The sequence below is a fragment of the Zea mays genome, chromosome 3 (assembly GCF_902167145.1).
Source record: "Zea mays cultivar B73 chromosome 3, Zm-B73-REFERENCE-NAM-5.0, whole genome shotgun sequence".
NCBI lineage: Eukaryota > Viridiplantae > Streptophyta > Magnoliopsida > Poales > Poaceae > Zea > Zea mays.
Window position 1 is genome coordinate 49,476,859 of NC_050098.1, and position 14,496 is coordinate 49,491,354.

General features: G+C 45.1%; 1 protein-coding gene across 1 annotated transcript; it reads right to left on the bottom strand.

Moving 5' to 3' along the window:
• Positions 1 to 2,625: 2,625 nt before the first annotated feature.
• Positions 2,626 to 5,338, bottom strand: LOC103650055 (pentatricopeptide repeat-containing protein At2g13600). Its single transcript, XM_008675722.2, has 2 exons — positions 3,259 to 5,338; positions 2,626 to 3,102 (listed from the first exon to the last, which is right to left on the bottom strand). The coding sequence occupies exon 1, from the start codon at positions 5,274 to 5,276 to the stop codon at positions 3,582 to 3,584; it is 1,695 nt and encodes a 564-aa protein (XP_008673944.1). The 5' UTR covers positions 5,277 to 5,338; the 3' UTR covers positions 2,626 to 3,102; positions 3,259 to 3,581.
• Between the last annotated feature and the right edge of the window lie 9,158 nt (positions 5,339 to 14,496).

A 14,496-nucleotide genomic window follows, 5' to 3' on the forward strand; every position in this document is an offset into this window, starting at 1 on the left:
GAAAGAATTGTGTGCGACAATTTAATGTTTTCATTCTTAAGTAGCTCATCAAATATTTTATCACACTTAGAAATATTAAATGTGAACTTAACTTTCCATTTTTGTGTCGAATGCAGGGGAGAGCGAGCAGCAGATTTGGCCTTAGCAGGCCAAACAAGCTCAGCGACTTGTATTTCTTTCGGTTTTGCAGGGGCTGAAAGGCATTCAGCCTCATGCACGAGTGATGGCATGCTGCGACTATGGTGCGCTACAGATGGGGTGAAGCATGAAGTTGTGTCTGACGCGCAGTGCCTTAGTCTGCGTATGCACACCCGGACAGTCCGATCTTGATGATCAGACGGTCCGCAGAGGGACCGGACGGTCTGGTATTGTATCCGGACCGTCTGGTCGTGCAGGGCTTTGCCTGCGAGACTTGTGGCAGGCTCGGTGTGGCTCAGGACTGCCCAGCGTAAGGTGCCGGACAGTCCGTGATCGTGCGCGGATTGTCCGGCCATGCCTAGAACCGATCCAACATGTAGTGGGGATGGTGACAGCATTTTCCCCAGATATGAGTTCATCGACACACCATAATATGGCTGGGACTGAGAAGCCCCATCTATTGCCGATGTTTTTGACACAGTTATTTTAGTGCCCAATTTATGTGAAAAAAATCAGGTGTATGAGAATACACGCGTCATATTATCTATATCCTCCATTATAATTTTAATCTGATTATCAAAAGAATTTTTAACAGATTGAATATCAGCTAATGACGTGGTGTTACTTATAATGGGGAGCTGATGCAGTAAGGCTATAGTGAATTGTACTTTACTTCCCTCTCCTTGACGACCTTCTGGTGGCGAACTACCTTAAAGTGCGAGAGGTACCACTTTTTCGCCACCTTGATTATCTGAGCCTCTTGTCGTTGGAATTCCTCGCCAAGCCTTTTTATGTGGTCTTCTAATTTCTTATCCTCAACGGCCAACGAGTTAGTCAGCCTTGTGTTAATGCCTAGGACAATGTTGTTGTGGTCTTTGTGATTGGTCATTGCGACCGATCTGATAAGTATGATTTAATAGATCTAATCTAATGGATCGGATTTAACAGATCCGATTTTCTTCCCCAGCGGAGTTGCCAAAAAGTGTGTTGACGTCGATCTGGGCAGCGCCAATCACTAGGGGTGTACCGCCTGGTGGTGCCCTCTGCGGCGGCGCGAACGGTCCGCGGTTCTAGGCCGAACGGTCCGCGACATGGGCAGAGGAGCGACGGCTTCCCTGTGTCGCACCGGACGGTCCGCGCACAGGGTCGTCTTCCTCCTCCTCGCTGGAACCTAGATCTCGCCCCCTTAGGAAGAGATCTTAGGGCGTCCTGAGTCGACAGGTCACTCGTGGCGTCCCCAGACGACATGGAGCCGCCTAGAAATTAAGAGATCAATTCGAGGAAGAGGCCTTGGGTAGACAACTAGATCTTGCCTCCCGAGAGGGGTAAGATCCTAGTGTCATCTTGGGGTCGGCAGGCCACCCAAGACGGATCTAAACGACGTAGAGTTGAATAGGGGTGAAGTTGGATATGTAGAAAGCTATAACTAGAACTACGCTATATCTACTCCTAGGCAGGAATGATAAAAAAAGTAATTGTTCGATTGGAATGTGTTCGGGGGTTCTCAATCGGCCGCACCCTTTATATTTATAGAGGAGGATGTCTGTACCTGTTCCTCAGCAATAGCCAACAACTCCCACGTGATTAGATGGATAACCACGCATGAGATAAAGATAATCACCCAAGTTAATCTAACCGCGAGAGGCGTGGACTGTCTCCGCCACTTTTGCGCTCAACATCACTTTTTCAGGCTCTGGCTCCTGACCTCTAATTGGCTCCTGCTCTTAGGGTGAAACTGCTTTTTGGCACGTTATTTGGGAGGGCTCCGGCAAGGAGCTAGAGCTGAAGCTGCTTGAAAGCCCTGCCAAGCGGGCTCAAAGTGTTATAAGGATTTCAGAAGACTAATCTGTAGTAATATCTTAGTGCAGCGCAGCTAGTGAAAAAGAGAGAGATTTTCCCTTTTTCCTGAAATCACGTAGCACTCATTTTGTATTTATCCTTTAATAAAATGTGCGGAGCAAGATTGTACGGCCATTTTGAGCTTGGGTTTGGGGATAGCTTGATCTATGCATTTTTAACTGTTTGAGACGAAACAAGATATCATACATTCACTACTCTAATACTCCCTCCGTTTCGTTTTAGTTGTCGCTGGATAGTGCAAAATTGAACTATCCAGCGACAACTAAAAAGAAACGGGGTATTTGATAAAATCTATTATACTAAAACTTGAGATGGCAGATATAAATATAGTTGCTCAAAAAAGTAGTGGAAGAACAGACATATATATAGGGTATTTGGCTTGAGGAATAAACAAGTCCATTATCTTCTCACTCCTCACTATTTTTGTTTGGTTTGTGGAATGGAATGAGTTGATCCATCACCACCTCATTCCTCATAGTTAGTTAGTACTAATATGAGGAATGAGGTCATCCCACCAAATTTGAGGAACGAACCCATGATGCACTACCTCGATTTGGATGTAGTGATTCCTTAAACCAAACACACTCATAGTCTCTGTGCTCTTGTATATTCATGTCTCCAAGTCCATTGGCCAAGGCATGGGCCTGCTCCCTGTTTGGTATTAAAATCCAGAACTAGGTAATTTCACCTTAGTAAAAACTAGAAACATGGAGACACAAAGCTTAAATAAACATCTACACACTATGTCACGTTTCATATTCCTTTATCTCTACCACAGATACAACTCTGAGTAGCCACGGATAAAAGAAGAGGAAGCTCAAACAGGAATATTGCCAAGGGATAAACATCTACACACTTAGATACACTTTTTCTACCTCGATCCATGTGTGTTGGAGTGTTGGAGTGGATTGGTTTATAATTTAAACTTGAATTGAGTTTGATACAAGTGCATCGAAACAAGGTCTCATGTGGAAGAAAACAAACTTGGAACCTTAACCTGACCCTGAGGCTCTCATCTGACTGCCAAAAAAATGTGATCCAACATGATGGCACCACAGTAGAAGTTCTTGCAAGAGATGCTGTACTGCTCTATTTCCTCATTTTCTGTATAGTTCAGCATGTAGCAGTGGTTACTACGAGGAATACATGTATATTGACCACCAGTGCTGAAAAGGCGACTAGGCTTCCAAGCAAGTGCTAAGTCTGCCTGGACGCCTAGGAAACAAGGAATCACTGTTTCCCAAGGCGAGCTGGAGATACCTGGAGACGGCTGGACGTGCGTAGGCAACACCTTTGAAACACTATACAACTGTTCTGCATTTTCTGTCTTCTGCTCTCACTAATAAGGAAGTAAACTTCTTCGTATATGGTTCGAATGAACCATACCTTGCAGATTCCACTGCTGGGAGCCTTGGATGCCCATGAACCCTTGAGTATGCAGAAACTCCAGTAGGCCTTATTGCCTTAATTGTGTCTAGATAAAATAGGTAGCGAGCTTTTATGTTTGACAAGTGCAGGTACCATCCTTGAGACAATAGAAACCTCACCTTTGCTGAAGTATTCATAAGGTACAGATTTGGTTCTCAATTGTTGATTAAACTGCATCCCTTTTCCTTCCTTAACTCCTGAAACATCATCCACCTCCGCACCTCCTTTGCCTCCTCCAATCTTCCATGTGACGTATAGATATTAGCAAGCAGGACATAGTTCCCGGTATTACCTGGCTCAATCACAAAAAGCTTCTTGGCAACCTCCTTACCCATCTCAAGGTCCCTGCAGTTCATGCAAGCCCAAAGGAGTGCCCCAAGGACTGATGCATCTTGCTTAGGTCCCATCTGGTGAATGAATCGCTTTGCCTCAGTTAGAAGGCCTGCTCGCCCAAACATGTCAACCATGCACGCATAGTGCTCATTCTGTGGTGTGATCTTATGAACTCGAGTCATCGAATCGAAGTACCTGCGTCCTTGCTCAACAAGTCCGCTGTGGCTACAGGAAGAGAGAACACTCACAAATGTGATGTGGTCAGGAGGAATGCCATTCTCTAGCATATTCTCAAATACATCAATTGCCTGCATGCCATGTCCATGCTGCTGCAGTGCAGTTATCATGGCCGTCCAGGACATTATATGCAGATGATCTTTTGCCCCCACAAATGCTCGGTGTGCATCGTCCAAGCAGCCACATTTGGAATACATGGTGATTAGCGAGCTAGTGACGCCATCACTGTATAAGAACCCTGTCTTCACGACGGAGGCATGCATGCTTGCTCCTATAGCCCATGCCGACATACACGCTGATGCCTGCAACACAGTAGCAAAGGCTACATCATCCGGCAAGGTACCGTTCCTGACCATGGACCGGAACAGCACACAAGCTTCCTTGAACCGATTGTCATGAATGCAGCTACGAATGATGATGTTCCAGGTGACAACATCCCTGCAACCCACAGCATTTAGCAGAGCGGAAGATTCTCGTGAGCATCCACACCTGGTGTACATGTCAAGAAGAGCGTTGCTGACACAAACCGCGCTGAGCTCCAGCCCTACCTTGGTAGCGCACGCGTGTACCTGGCGACCATAGTTCAGGGCCCCTGCCACAGCGCAAGCGCTGAGCACACTCGACACGCTCACCTGATCGAGAGACACCTCCCGCCCCTGCGCGGCCAACTCCCTGAACACCGACAGGGCTTCGAGGCACATCTTGTTCCTGGCGTAACCAACGAGGAGCGCGTTCCACGACGCCGCGCCCCGGTTCAGCATTTCATCGAACACCTTTCTGGACGACTCCATGTCCCCGCCCTTGGCGTACACGTCGACCATCCCGGTGTAGACGAACACATCGCCGGGCGGTACGACCTTGGCCGCGCACGTGTGGACCTGGCGTCCGCAGAGAGGCTGGAGGCCGGCGCATGCGGCGAGCACGGCGGAGATGACATGGGGGCTGGGGCGGAGCTGGCGGCGCGAGCCCGAGAAGAGGGAGAACGCGAGGTCCGGGTACGGCCGCGCGAAGGCGGAGACGAGGACGGCATAGGTGTGCAGGTTGGCGCTGGGTAGATGGGCGCGGAAGGCGCGGAGCGCGTCGGCGAGGCGGCCCGCGGCGGCGTAGAGGGAGACGAGCTGCGTGAGGAGGACCGGGTGCGGGTGAGGACGCGCGCCAGCAGAGATGAGGAGGCGGGCGTGGAGCTGCGCAGCGTGAGCGGGGTGTTGGAGTCGCGCGCGGCGCAGCGTGGAGAGGAGGGCCGTCAGCTCGCGCAAGGTGGTGCCGCCTCCCGTGCTCATGCGGCTCGGCGACGGAGCGGCAGTGTGGTGTGCAGCGAACCGCAATGCTGTAGCCTGTAGGTTTGTCACGGGACCGTTGGTGAGCCTGGAGCCCAGGACATCAGAAGGCGTATCTGGAGGCCCAATACCATCGTCTGTAGGCTGGATTGGATTGGACAGTGTGAGCTGCTTCCTGTCGTCGTGGTCGTCGTCGTCGTCATCATATCTCTACTACTATTATGTTACTAGTGTAGGCGTCCACATTTGAGGACGGTGCACGGTTCTGCCGTCTTCCCTATGCGTTGTGCGCCTGCCATCCCTCCGCGCTCCATCCTGGAATCCAGCGCTCCCTCCGCGCTCCATCCGTCCTCCACGCTCTCTCCATTGAAGGTGACATCCTCCGCCCCAGATCCCGCGTCTGCGACATCCTCCACCCCGGATCGTGGGATCCAGCTCTCTCCGCGTCCGCGCTCTCCATGGACGGCGAAGAGGGTTTTGCTGCTCCGTACACCATGCGCAGCGGCGACGCGACTGCAGCTGGTCGCCGCCCCGGATCGAGGAGGGGGAAGAGCCGGCGGAGGCCCCTATGGTGGCCACGAGGGTGGGAGCGGGAACGCCATGAGGGGCGGTGGTCGTGGCGGTGGGAGGCAGCCTTCCTACGCGGCGTCGGATGGGGCGGATGCGGCGGCGATCCCGGTCGCCTCCAGGAAGATGGTGCAGAGATCCTGGCCGACCGCTTGGAGGGCGAGATCTACGCCACGCTGTACGACTGCGGAATGGACCCCGACATAGCCGTCAAGAGGCTCATCTGCCAGGGTAAGGGCATATAGTCTCACCTCGCTCTAGGCTCTAGCTCTGTCCTCGCGGGCTCCAATTGTTTAGCCATAGGCGCACAAAAGCTCTCGGCCCGTGCCTGATTTCTGTTTCCCAGAGATTGTCGGTCTCAGAATTCCATCCTGGCGAGGATGCTTCGTGATTTCGACGGACTAGCAAGGGTTCTCTTCTGTGAGGTGAGTCCATGCCCTTTTCTTTTCTTGTGCTGTTCTTAGATGCTTGTGTGCCCGAGTTCCGGTGCCTATCCATTAACTTGTTGTTCTGTATTATTTGCTTTGTTGTTTCGTGTTTTCCAATTTAGTTGCTATGAGGCTTGTGTGCGGCTATAGAATATTCTAGATGGAATAGCAGCGGTGCGATTGGAAGAACAGACATTTGGCTTGCACGATTATCAAATGCCACTATAGAATATTTGTAGGTCGAGATGGATCAGCCGTGAATTGCCCACAAATCGCGCACAAATCGCGCCATGTCGCAAGCTCACGCTTCCAATCCATGGCAGCCGTGCCCCGCTCCCCCAGCCGTGCCAGGGAAGGTCCTTCCCAAATAACCTTCGTGCCAGGGAATTCGATCTCCCAAATCACACATCCTGGCGCCAGGGAACTCGATCTCCCAAATCACGCTTCCATCCATGGTAGCCGCGATGGATCCGCCGTGAATCGCCCACAAATCACGCGAGGTCGCAAGCTCACGCTTCCAATCCAGCAGCCGCGCCCCGCTCCCCCAGCAGTGCCAGGGAACTCGGCCTCCCAAATCACGCTTCCATCCATGACAGCTTAGTTCTCCCAAATCCGCCGCGAATCGCCCACAAAGCTTCCATCCATGGCTGTCGCGCCCCGCTCCCCCTTCATGGCAGCCGCGCTCCCTCCGCGCCCTTCCATCCATGGCAGCCTTCCCCCCATTCCCTTTGCTCACAAATCGTCCACCTGGTCTCGCGGCTGCCTTCCCCCATTGCTCCTTTTTTAGATAAAATGATAGTGGGGAGGCATTAGACATTCTCTCTGTGAGTCGCCTCACCTTTTTGCATGTTATTAGAGCCCTGCTATTCAAGATCCTTTTCATCTCAAATTTTGTCACTATCTAAAACTAAAAAAATAAAATAAAAATACTCGCTTAAAGCATTCATAATTTCATATACACAAAGTGAGTCGCCTCACCTGATCCTTGACAAGCTCTTCTCTACTTGAAACATGTTCTGGTTGCGAGCTTGAATAGATCACCAAGGAGCCACTAGATCACTTGGCGTGCAAAAAATAATCAAGGCATTTGACTAAGAGAAACTCATTGTGGATATATTCAAATTTCATTGAACTTGTAGAGAAAAAAGGCTTGTGACTGTACAATAAAATAGGCATCAATTCACATTTAATATAAAATAGTATACTGAAAAATGCAACCAAACAGCTGCAGCACTGTCTATTAGGAAATACAGTGTGAATGTTATGACAAAGACCAGCAACAAACAAATAATCAACAATTAGGTAAATGTATTTGTTGACAGAGGCTCTACATGATGGTAGATAGAAGCATGCATTAGCACGAAAGGAGTGGAGGATATAACCTATGAAGCAAACATGAACCTCATGTAAAATAAAGGAAACTTGTCACTAACAAAATAAGAAGGTTCAGGTTAGCTGGTTACAGATTCACCAAACAAAATACATATACATATATATTCATACACTGCAAGACAACTGTACTGAAGATTAACTGCGATCGGTGAATGATAAGCACTCATTAATGTGCCTTTTCTGGTTGATAATTTGACCTATATCAAACATAAGTGATATTACCACATTGGTTTGCTTATTAAAAGTGCACGGTCCATGTACATCTTCAGTAATCAGCACATTTACCTGTTGGACTTGTTGGTGTAATGTGTCAAACTGATCTACAGTACAACAGACATCGCCAGTGATTGTTGGGCACAAACTTTGGATCCTTGAAGAAAACAATGTGTCTGGCTGGAAAAACAATAAAATACTTGCTAAACAGGCCACATTTGAATAATCATAAATATTTGATCAAACTAAACACTATTGTCCAATCCCCTCTTCCTATTAGCATGCAAAGATTTAATTTGATGCAATGTTTCAATTTGTACTACATTTTTACTAGCTTTGCAGATGCTTCAGACGGTTATGGTCAGTGACTTTTTTCTTTTCAGATTTGTTAGAATACACACAGAAATTTGGATCTGTCTCCTGTAATGTTGTTAGCATTGGTCTTAATTTTATTTGCTGTTGTTAGGAGGGGAGCTGTTTGAGCGGATGCCCACCAGGAACAATGTTTCCTAGATCACGATGTTTGGGCCACTTTTGGAAGAGGTCAGAGATGACATGTTCTTTTGGAAAAATTGTCTGATGATGTAATTGTTGTCTGTTGGCTATTGAGTCTGCCTGACAAACCTACCAATTCAAATTTAGTTATGCTATATGTTCTTTTTGTGAAATTACAAATCCGCATTGTTACAACATATGAAATTCTGATATTTATTAGGTCTCTTCATTCCCTTTTCAGATTTAATTAACCTCTGACTGGATTCGGAGCTATATACTGACAGCCGTATTGATTTGATTTCTCGGTACACAGGGGAACTACAACATTTGGTGTGAGTCGTACTACTTTGGGTTTTGGATCTTCAAGCACACCTTCATTTGGCACATTACAGGAGATAGATCCAAATATGCTGACAGTGAGCTTAATTGATTTTGCGCATTTCAATTTTATAATGTTGTGATTGAATAGAGCAATCAACATCCTTGCATTGGGATAGGATAACAAGAAATATTTGGGAGATCTGCTTTAGGAAATACCTTGTTTTTTAATACAATTACTTTTTGCTCTCTCACAAGTATAGACAAGTGCAGTCTTGAATCCCATCCTAAACTACTTTCAATTCCTTGGAGATTATGCTTCATATATTATAGAATAGCTCTCTGCCAACCATTTAATCACTCTACCTATTTCTTTTACATTCGTATATGCTAAGCTGCATTTCTCTACTCCTAAAAAAGATCTAACTTATTTTGACTATCGATAACCACATCATTTTGCTCCTATTTTTTTGGAAAATTCAGGAGGGAGACGAAGGGCGAGCTTAGTGATCTAGATTCGAATCTGGTGGTGAAGGAGATTGGCAACGCTGGCTGCAGAGCAGATCGTGCCACCAACACAAGAGATCTAGGAGTTCTTCATCATCACCGACGCGGTCCAGGCCAAGCACTTCGCTTCCAGTAAGACTCCTCGCCAAGCTACTGGCATGACTAGAAATTTTTAGTTTTATAGTGTGGTATCGTTAGGCATGTAGAAATTACTATCTTAATTACACGATCTCTAACCGCACACAAGTTTCTTCTCTCCATGTTAATTTCGTGCGAGGACACTGTAAGCCTTTCCTTAATTTCCGAGTGTTTAGATATTTCTGCTTTTCAGGTGATTGCTGGCTCATTTCCATCTTTTCCACCTTCTGTGATATCAATTCCAATCCTTTTGTAGGTAAAAGGCTATGAGGAACTCAAGAAGAAGGTACTCGTGGAAAAAATGAAGGTGTCTGATGGATACTGGATAAACCGTGTGGCCTCGTGGGAGCTTTGAATATCTGCTAGCTCTTGTGGTTTATATGATACTACCATAATCTTATTTCGTTGGATTCATCACCCTGCATCTCAGTATGGATGGGGATCAAACCTATCACATCATGATGGATACTGGATAAACCATTATGGGAGGCAAGTCAGATTATTTCTTTAGTTCAAAGACCATCATGGAAAAAATCAGTTAGTATGACGAGACCCTGTTTTTCTTCTACGAAACAATAGGTTCTGATGCATGTGTGATATTGACTATGCTTTAGATATTAGTATTGTGTTCCTAATATTTTTAAAAGCTACGGTTCTAATAGTTACTGCATTTTTATCTAGGCGGATCTTTCACACAGATCCTTTGTTCTTATTCAGGTTTGTTATTTTTTACCACTATTAATTTACATTGTTATTGTTAACCTGTCTTAGTTAGTTATATGAAAGTATTGCATATACATGAGCTGTCTTGGCTATATGCTTATCTTTTGAATGATATGCAGATTGAACACACACACCATTTAAGAGTAATGTCCAGGAATAGGAGAGACACAAACTATTCTTAGACTCCTTAGTGTCGACCTTCTAATTAGTTGGGTCCTCTAGGAATAGGAGAGACACAAACTATAATATAGAAGCGTGTCACGATGGTCTCTTCTTGTGCGCGTCTACGTCATATCCACGAGCATTCTATGCCATTCGGTATAAAGTACATATATATTTATTATGTTAAACTTTGGCTTGTGGACGAATTACTTACTGTGTTCCAACGACTCGAGTAGTGTTTGTCTGTTGCTCATTTCCACCAAAAATCCTCGCCATACTAAAACCTGATATCTTGCATTGGGACGCAAAAATCCATGATTATTGGCGGGCGCTCTCAGCAGCTGACCAAGCGCAGGCTTCTACCCCGGACGTAGATGAGGAGTGCAAACGGGCGCTCACTCCATTGGGTTTCTCCAACGAAGACGCCGAGAAGATGCTGAAGAAAGCATTTAGCTGGACCCACTCGCCGTACTGGAGCGAGGAGAGGGAGAAGGAGGTTCCGACCGCCGAGGCGGTAGCTGGAGTGCTGGGGTCATGCGATCCATAGCAAGGGACTTTTCTAGGCTCACGAGATGCAGTAGCAACATCCAAATTTAGAACTAGATTCATCCATTATGCTATTTAACTCTGAAAGGCGACAGTACGCCTCTGCTTCAACCTCTTTGATGTTTCCTTTTCATGTTGTCTTACAGGATGACATTTTTTGCTCGATTTGGTCGCTACTTATCTGTAGTGGGACAATGTTCTTTATGCTTAATGACTTTTGCTTACAAAATAGTGTTGGCACCTCCGCACTCCTCTGCAGGTTGCAGCAGCCCCCAACTGACTTTTTTCTATGCTCTGCCAGCGGGAGATATACAGGTATGTTGCTATGTCATAGTTACTATGTAATTTTATAGTTATTACCTGGTTGAGAACCTCATGTGCTGTCCTAAAAGCTCTATCATTAGAGTAATTATTATTGTATAACCTAATAATTTTAGAAAGGAATGTCAATTCTAAATTTGTACGCCTAGATGCATCCCCTTTTAGTTATTTGAACGTTGGCAATGGTAGTATAGTGTACAGAAAAGAGAGCTCAAGCAGGGAACTCTTATTTTGTAGTGAAATCTCTTAAAGAGAAGAAAAAGGTAATTAAGTGATCGTAGAGGGTTGGAAGCCATGTCCACAACTTTTCTTACAACTGAAGTATGAAGCTTAATGGCTGTAAGAATATTGGACTAGCATATCCTTCACTCTTAATGGATGTAAGTCAATTGCTGCTTGAGTATTTAGTATAACTTTTAGTTCTGGTAAGCCTGCTTATGACTGTAATCACTTGCAAGACTCAGTCACTAACAATAATGTGATTAGCTTGCTGCAGGTTGGTGCTGTTTTTGTATGATCTATTGTGTATAATATTGTTCGTGTCGTATCAAACGTTGACGAGGGACACGAGAACCTCAAACAAATTAAACCAAAGTGTTACAGGAGCTGTTACAGAAGAGAACTGCTCCACATCAAATGATTGCACCCATGAATGTGCACTCCCTTTTCTATCGAAGAGATTACTTGCAGCTAAAAATAAGTTTTGTTAGTGCTGAAAGATCTTTCACCCATAATTTACGTTGCTCTATATGTTTGTTCTACAGTTTTGCTTGCTTGTGTCACTATGAAATTTAAAATTCTAGAGGAACCGAAGCTGGGGAGAGCATGGAAGTTTTTATCACCAATGTCTGAAATAGTCGACTTGAAGATCTTTGCATTATGTAATCTTGGTTTGCCTATTCTAGCAACTATGTTTCCTTGACCATGCTAATCTCAGAGCAATTATTTCGGATTAAGCATCACCGTCAGTTGGCATTAGGTTAGTTGAAATTTAGTTCATATAATATTAGGTAATGCATAGTTGAAGAAAAATCTTCCCCTTATAGGAACAGGTGTGGGCTATAATGATTTTTTGTTTATGTTTTCATTTCTTTATATACTTATTTAAGCTCTTTGCATTATGTAGATGGGACTCTGGCAGCACAGTTGGTGAATTTGATGGGCAACGTAAATTATACATCTGATGATGGAATTATACAGGTGCTTGAAGCTGATGATGGAATTATACAGCTTGGATGAATAAACCTTTGTTGTAGTGACATAAGGAGTTTCGAAACTGCAAGGAATTTTAAATTTGAATATTTTTCAGTGAGATGTTGAGGTTGATAATATATGCGTTTTCGTTTTTAATCTTTGTGCACTAATATTTTGTATAAAGTAATTTGTTCACCGTTGCAACGCACGGGCACATACCTAGTATATATATATATATATATATATATATATATATATATATATATATATATATAGATTGTATATTAGCAGCCCTGGGCTTCCTTTAGTTATTGGAAGCCCAGGCCAGACAGTGCAATCCGGTCGAGCCGGACCAGGTCCAGACGTCTATAAAAGAAAATCCGTAGTGCTAGGGATCAGTTTTTACGCCCCATCTTGATTCATTAGCGACGGTTGCCAGGTCGACGGTGGCGGCCCCCGATCCAGAGGGCGAGCGGCGGCGGCAGCGCCCTTATGCGGTGGCGGCGGTTTCCAGGCCGGCGGTGGCGGCCCCCGATCCAGAGGGCGAGCGGCGGCGGCGCCCTTGTGCGGTGGCGGCGATTCCCAGGCCGGTGGCCGCAACTCCATTACCTCGACGTGCGGTGGCGGAGGTTCCTCGATCCGCAGCGAGGCCCTTGTGCAGGCAAGCGGCGGCGTCCCCGAAGCCCCGAGGAGGCGGCACTTCCAAGGCCGGCGAGCAAGCGACGCCCGTCGACGTGCGAGTAGCGACGGCGACGCATGAGGCGCGATGTTCGAGCGAGCGATGTCACGGAAGGGGCGAGATGCGCGCAGCGATGATCGCGCGTGACATCCTCTGATCCGGCGCATTTTTCTTTTCGTTTATTGTGTTTTATGCCTACCACATGTATTATTTACGCTAAATACTGTATGTTTTTATGCTTTAACACAGAGTTCGTATATCAGTTTACTGCATGCACATTTGAAAGACAATTTCTTGATTTATGCTGTTCTTAATTTGCGCGCATGCAATGGAAACTCCCACGATTTTGCCATAATTTTTGGATCTGTATAAAAATAGAAACCGCATGCATGCGGTTGCCATGTTTTTCGGATCTGTCATAAAAATAGGATCGTAATAACAATCTACTAAAGCTATCAACCTCTAATTGACTCGGTATTTACGCTTATAATTGAGGGATTTTATGCTCAAAACTTAAGGTTTTTACGCTCCACCCGGAGATGCGTCCACCAGTGAACAACATGCCAGATTTTTTACGCAGTGTAAGGAATTGCATAAATACCTACACCGTGTAGTATAATTTGTTTCAGTATACATCATAAACTAGTTCTAATGCGTTTAGTTGCATGGCTGTTGGAGGGATCCTATATTTATGAAGGAAATAAAACATTAAATGTGATTTTTTGTTTCTATGCATGCAATTCATTTCATTGCATATTCTTTCCATCATAAATTCGTGTGCATGCAGCCTGTAGCAGATTTTTACGCAGTATACCGAATTGCATAATTATCTACACAGTGTAGCATATTTAGTATCAGTATATAGCATAAAATGGTCATTACGAGTTTTAGTTGCATGTCTGTTTCAGCGATCCTAAATTTATGGAGGTAATAAAGCATTTAAAATAGAAACCGCCACACATATCTTTCCTAAATTTACGCGCATGCAAGGGAACGTGATTGACTCATGCATGCATTTTGCCAGGATCTGTATAACCGCATGCATGCGACTGCCATGTTTTTCGGATATGCCATAAAAATAGGATCGTAATAACAACCTACTAGAGCTATCAACCTCTCACATTGGCTCGGTATACACGCTTATAATTGAGGGATTTTATGCTCAAAACTTAAGGTTATTACGCTCCAACCCGAAGGTGCGTCCACCAGTGAACAACATGCCAGATTTTTTACGCAGTGTAACGAATTGCATAAATACCTACACCATGTAGTATAATTTGTATCAGTATATATCATAAACTAGATTTAATGTGTTTTAGCTGCATGGCTGTTGGAGGGATCTTATATTTATGAAGGAAATAAAACATTAAATACGATTTTTTGTTTCTATGCGTGTAATTCATTTCCTTTCATTGCACATTATTTTTATCATAAATTCGTGTGCATGCAGCTGGTAACAGATTTTTACGCAGTATATCGAATTGCATAATTATTAACACAGTGTAGCATATTTAGTCTCAGTATATATCATAAAATGGTC

Bases quoted from the DNA above. Each gene is read 5' to 3' on its own strand.
- LOC103650055 (XM_008675722.2), bottom strand. From the start codon at position 5,276: ATGAGCACGGGAGGCGGCACCACCTTGCGCGAGCTGACGGCCCTCCTC.